We start from the raw sequence: 4457 nt of genomic DNA on the forward strand, positions 1-4457 counted from the left end.
GGAGGAAGAGGAAATATTTGCATCTAAGTTTCTTAACTAAATTCTTATGGAAAATATACCTTATTTTACTATAGGACCAGGATAGCATTCCTGTATAAAACACTTTCTAACTAAAGTATTTGCAGTCTTTGGACTGTGGGGGAAACTGAAGCACCCGGGGGAAACCCACACGAACACAGGGAGAACATGCAAACTCCAAAGAAATGCCAACTGACCCAGTCGAGGCTCAAACCAACGACCTTCTTGCTATGCAACAGCTCTATAAACAATAATTCATTCATTCATTTTCGTTTAGACTTAGTCCCTTATTTATCTGGGGTCACCACAGCAGAATGATCCGCCTACTTATCCAGCATATGTTTTACGTGGCGGATTCCCTTCCAACTGCAACCCATCACTTGGAAATACCCAAATCATCAATATGACAATGTTTTCTCAAGGATTACCTATACTAATCCCTTCTGAAATACAGTTTTTTACGAGCAAAACCACATCTTAGGAACTGAGTCAAAAACTATCGAAATCTAATATAATTTCAGTCATCTTCACACATCAGCCATGAACATGTAAGGAAACGCCAGAGAACTACATTACCCAGAATGCACCTGTCTGTTTTTCACTGAGACACGCCCCAAGTAGGAAGTGCTGAGTGGAGCAACAGAAACTGTTAGCTGCTAGTAGAAGAGATGTTTTGAACGTGGCTTCAAACGGAGGCGGATTTATTCTTCATTTGTTCATCCGATGTGTGAACGCGTCTGTTTCGGATACTGTCATCCATTCCTTGTGCCGACCACGCTGAAAACAGCGGCATAATGGAGCACATCCGCACACCAAAGGTAGAACTGACTTAAATATAAGCTTTCAACGTATGGCAGAAACAATCATAACTTCAAAGTCACAAACACTTGTTAAATGTTATTGAATTCGTGTTTCTTTAATCGTACTCATGTATGTGTTGTGTGTTTTCACCACATGAACTGGCGCGCGATTCTCAGCTGTGTTTATGTTCATCTATATAGGCTATCTCTTCTGGCCTTGTAAATTGAGTCGAGTGCTTTTGAATGAAGTTCTGGTATGTAGATGCTCTTTGAATGTGTGGCCATCTTGACAGATTTTTAAAAGCTTTGCAGAACTAGACTATCCTGAAATTACTGCCCTTGGGCCTTGGAGGCTGATTCGGGATTTTTTGTTTGTTTATTTGTTTATTGTTGTGATATTAGATCTTAAACATGTGGACTCTCAAGAATCCCTTATTATTTTTGGTTGTATACGTTACTGTAAATGATTGCGAATTGTTTGTTGTGACATGAATAAGCATAATAATTCTTTATGTAACAATGTTTTCTCTTTTAAACGGTTTAATTCCATTGGTTTTCCAGGGTCCTCAAATGAATAGATGTGTATATACACTCACCGGCCTTTTTATTAGGTACACTCATAGGGCTTGGACCCCCTTTTGGCTTCAGAACTGCCTTAATCCTTTGTGTCATCAATTCAACAACGTACTGGAAATATTCCTCAGAAATTTTGGTCTATATTGACATGATGGCATCACACAGTTGCTGCAGATTTGTCGGCTGCACATCACAATGCAAATCTCCCATTCCACCACATCCCAATGGTGCTCTATTGGATTGAGCTCTAGTGACTGTGGAAACCACTTGAGTACAGTGAACTCATTGTCATGTTCAAGAAACCAGTCTGAGATGATTTCGTGTCAAAAACATATCCCCCACACACTACACCACCACCACCAGCCTGAAGCTTTGATACAAGGCAGGATGGATCCATGCTTTCATGTTGTTGATGTCAAATTCTGGCCCTACCATCCGAATGTCACAGCAGAAGTTGCAACGTTTTTCCAATCTTCTATTGTCCAATTTTGGTGAGCTTGTGCAAATTGTATCGTCAGTTTCCTGACAGGAGTGACACCAGGAGTGGTCTTCTGCTGCTGTAGCCCATCCACCTAAAGTTTGACATGTTGTGTTCAGAGATAATCTTCTGCATACCTTGGTTGTATTGAGTGGTTATTTAAGTTAATGTTGCCTTTCTATCAGCTCGAGCCAGTCTGGCCATTTTCCTCTGACCTCTGGCATCAACAAGGCATTTGCGCCCACAGAACTTCCACTCACTGGATATTTTCTCTCTTTCAGACCATTTTCTGTAAGCTCTAGAGATGGTTGTGCGTGAAAATCCCAGTAGGTCACTAGTTTCTGGAATACTCAGACCAGCCCGTCAGGCACCAACAACCATGCCACGTTCACAGTCACTTTTATTTCCCATTCTGATGCTCAGTTTGAACTGCAGCAGATCGTCCTGACCATGTCTACATGCCTAAATGCCTTGAGTTGCTGCCTATGATTGGCTCATTTGAAAATTGCATTAACAAGCAGTTGGACAGGTGTACCTAATAAAGTGGCCAGTGATTGTTTGGCTGAAAGACTTTTGGATGTCATGTCTATATAAAATTGCAACTTTTATGAAAATAAATTGTCAAAACATTTGGCGAAATAATGATTCGTCATTTAGCATAAGTTAAGAGATACCACATTTATGCAAAATAAAAAATGAAACAACATAGTTTTTTTTCAATATTTTGTAGCGATATATTTTATTTGTTGTTATTTTGAATGATTACAAATAGATAAAACCTTGTGCTTTGGAAAGGATAAAATTTTAGATTAACAGTTAATAAGTATTTTGGTTGTCCTTTAAACAGAGATTGAGGTAAAGTTGGTGCTAAATTCGCACATTCAGACTTTCTCCTTAATATCATTTCAGTAAAGTTTTATTTGTGAATTGTAAATTGGAAAATCATTAGAAGCCAATGACGATCAAAGTATAAATTGTTCACAGTCTATTACATGGTGCTAATGTTGTTTTGAAGTCTTGCATGCGATTTCCGACCCAATATTCATTTTAGCATGATAAACATTATAGGGAGCGTTAATATGAATGAATGTTCTAATATAAAACCTCAATTAAAATATGTCTTTAAAATATGTCAATTACTCATATTCTAAATATGCCTGATAAGATTTTTCTTTTTTTAACACATAAACTAAAGGAAACATGTAATGCATGAGAAAAATAAAGTTGTATTACAGATTTGACCCATATATCATTTCATGATTCTTTAAAAAAGTCTTAAAGTTTTATATATAAGTCTCTATAAAAGTCTCACTCATATAGAATATATTCGAGTTTTTACTTTTAATACCTAAACAAAAGTTACTACACAGTATTTTTGTTCCTCTTAAAAATCTTACTCACTGTTTGTTTTGTAATGTCTGCTGATTTTATTGCGGTCACAGGAAGTGTGTTGCTTAGCTGCTGGCCAGTTGCTGGGAAACGGAGCCAAATCTAATTAAAATATACAGTAGTTTTAGATAATGGACAGATACTAATGTCTGCATTCATGGTTTTATGTTTCGTGCATACTGAGGCATTTTTCACTGTTTGTTTGTTTTTACTAAACCCCACCTCTAATCTTGTTTTCAGTCTTAGCAAATGGCAAAAATATGTGATTGGATATAACTTGTTTAAAGCAATAATACTGTATGTTTAGTGTTTTTTTTTTAAATAAATATCAAGGCAACAACCGTACAAGTCTATTTTGCTGGTGGTTCGTCATCTTAAATATAATTTGGCCTATGCAACTTTATTATGCAACACCCAGAAATATATTTAATTTATAAAAAAGTTTTTGGATCAATTTTAAAGAGTAAACTAAAATACGAATCAAGCTCAGTTCAACAGATTTTGCAATGGTTTAATCAATCAGTCTTAAAACTAGGACTTCAACAAACGATTGTTTGGATAATAGATTAGTTTCCTTTTCATTTGACATTTTGCTTATTAGATTAGATTAGATTAGATTCAACTTTATTGTCATTACACATGTACAAGTACAATGCAACGAAATGCAGTTTAGGTCTAACCAGCAGTGCAATAGCATCAAGTGCAGGATACAGGAATAAGTTATAAAGTGCAGTTATAGAAAAACTATAGTGATATTTACAGATGGATGTACTATGAACATTATATACAAGTTGGATAAGCTATGAAAAGATTTACAATATATGAATATATGTGCAGGTAGCTATTAATAATCAGTAGTGTTCAGATAGATAAACATGATAACAAGTGTATATGTTACAATATAAGAATATATGTACAGGGATAGATAAATATATCTATCTATCCCTGTACATATATTTACAGGGATAGATAAATATCCCTTTATCATAACTATAAAACCATAAATTGGAGTGTTATTTATGTATAAAAGTATAGTTTATAAAAATGCAAATGATATTTAATTTTGACTTTTTAAACCTTAAATGAAAAAGTAGTAAGTTGGCCAGGTATTTTTCCGCACACCGTTTTTAGAAAATCATGAATTTGGGCGCTCTACTTGGCTCGATTACTGTTTTTAATTATATACTATGTATTAT

The 4457-nt window shown here is 35.3% G+C and overlaps 1 protein-coding gene across 1 annotated transcript in view; it reads left to right on the forward strand.

Moving 5' to 3' along the window:
* Positions 1 to 618: 618 nt before the first annotated feature.
* The window catches only part of mtmr6 (myotubularin related protein 6), a 26762-nt gene continuing 22923 nt past the window's right edge, over positions 619 to 4457 (forward strand). The window contains 1 exon segment of the mRNA NM_199791.1: positions 619 to 836. Within this exon segment, the coding sequence (NP_956085.1) occupies positions 813 to 836 (24 nt within the window). The 5' untranslated portion in view covers positions 619 to 812.

Source organism: Danio rerio, chromosome 24 (assembly GCF_049306965.1).
Source record: "Danio rerio strain Tuebingen ecotype United States chromosome 24, GRCz12tu, whole genome shotgun sequence".
NCBI classification, from domain to species: Eukaryota; Metazoa; Chordata; class Actinopteri; order Cypriniformes; family Danionidae; genus Danio; species Danio rerio.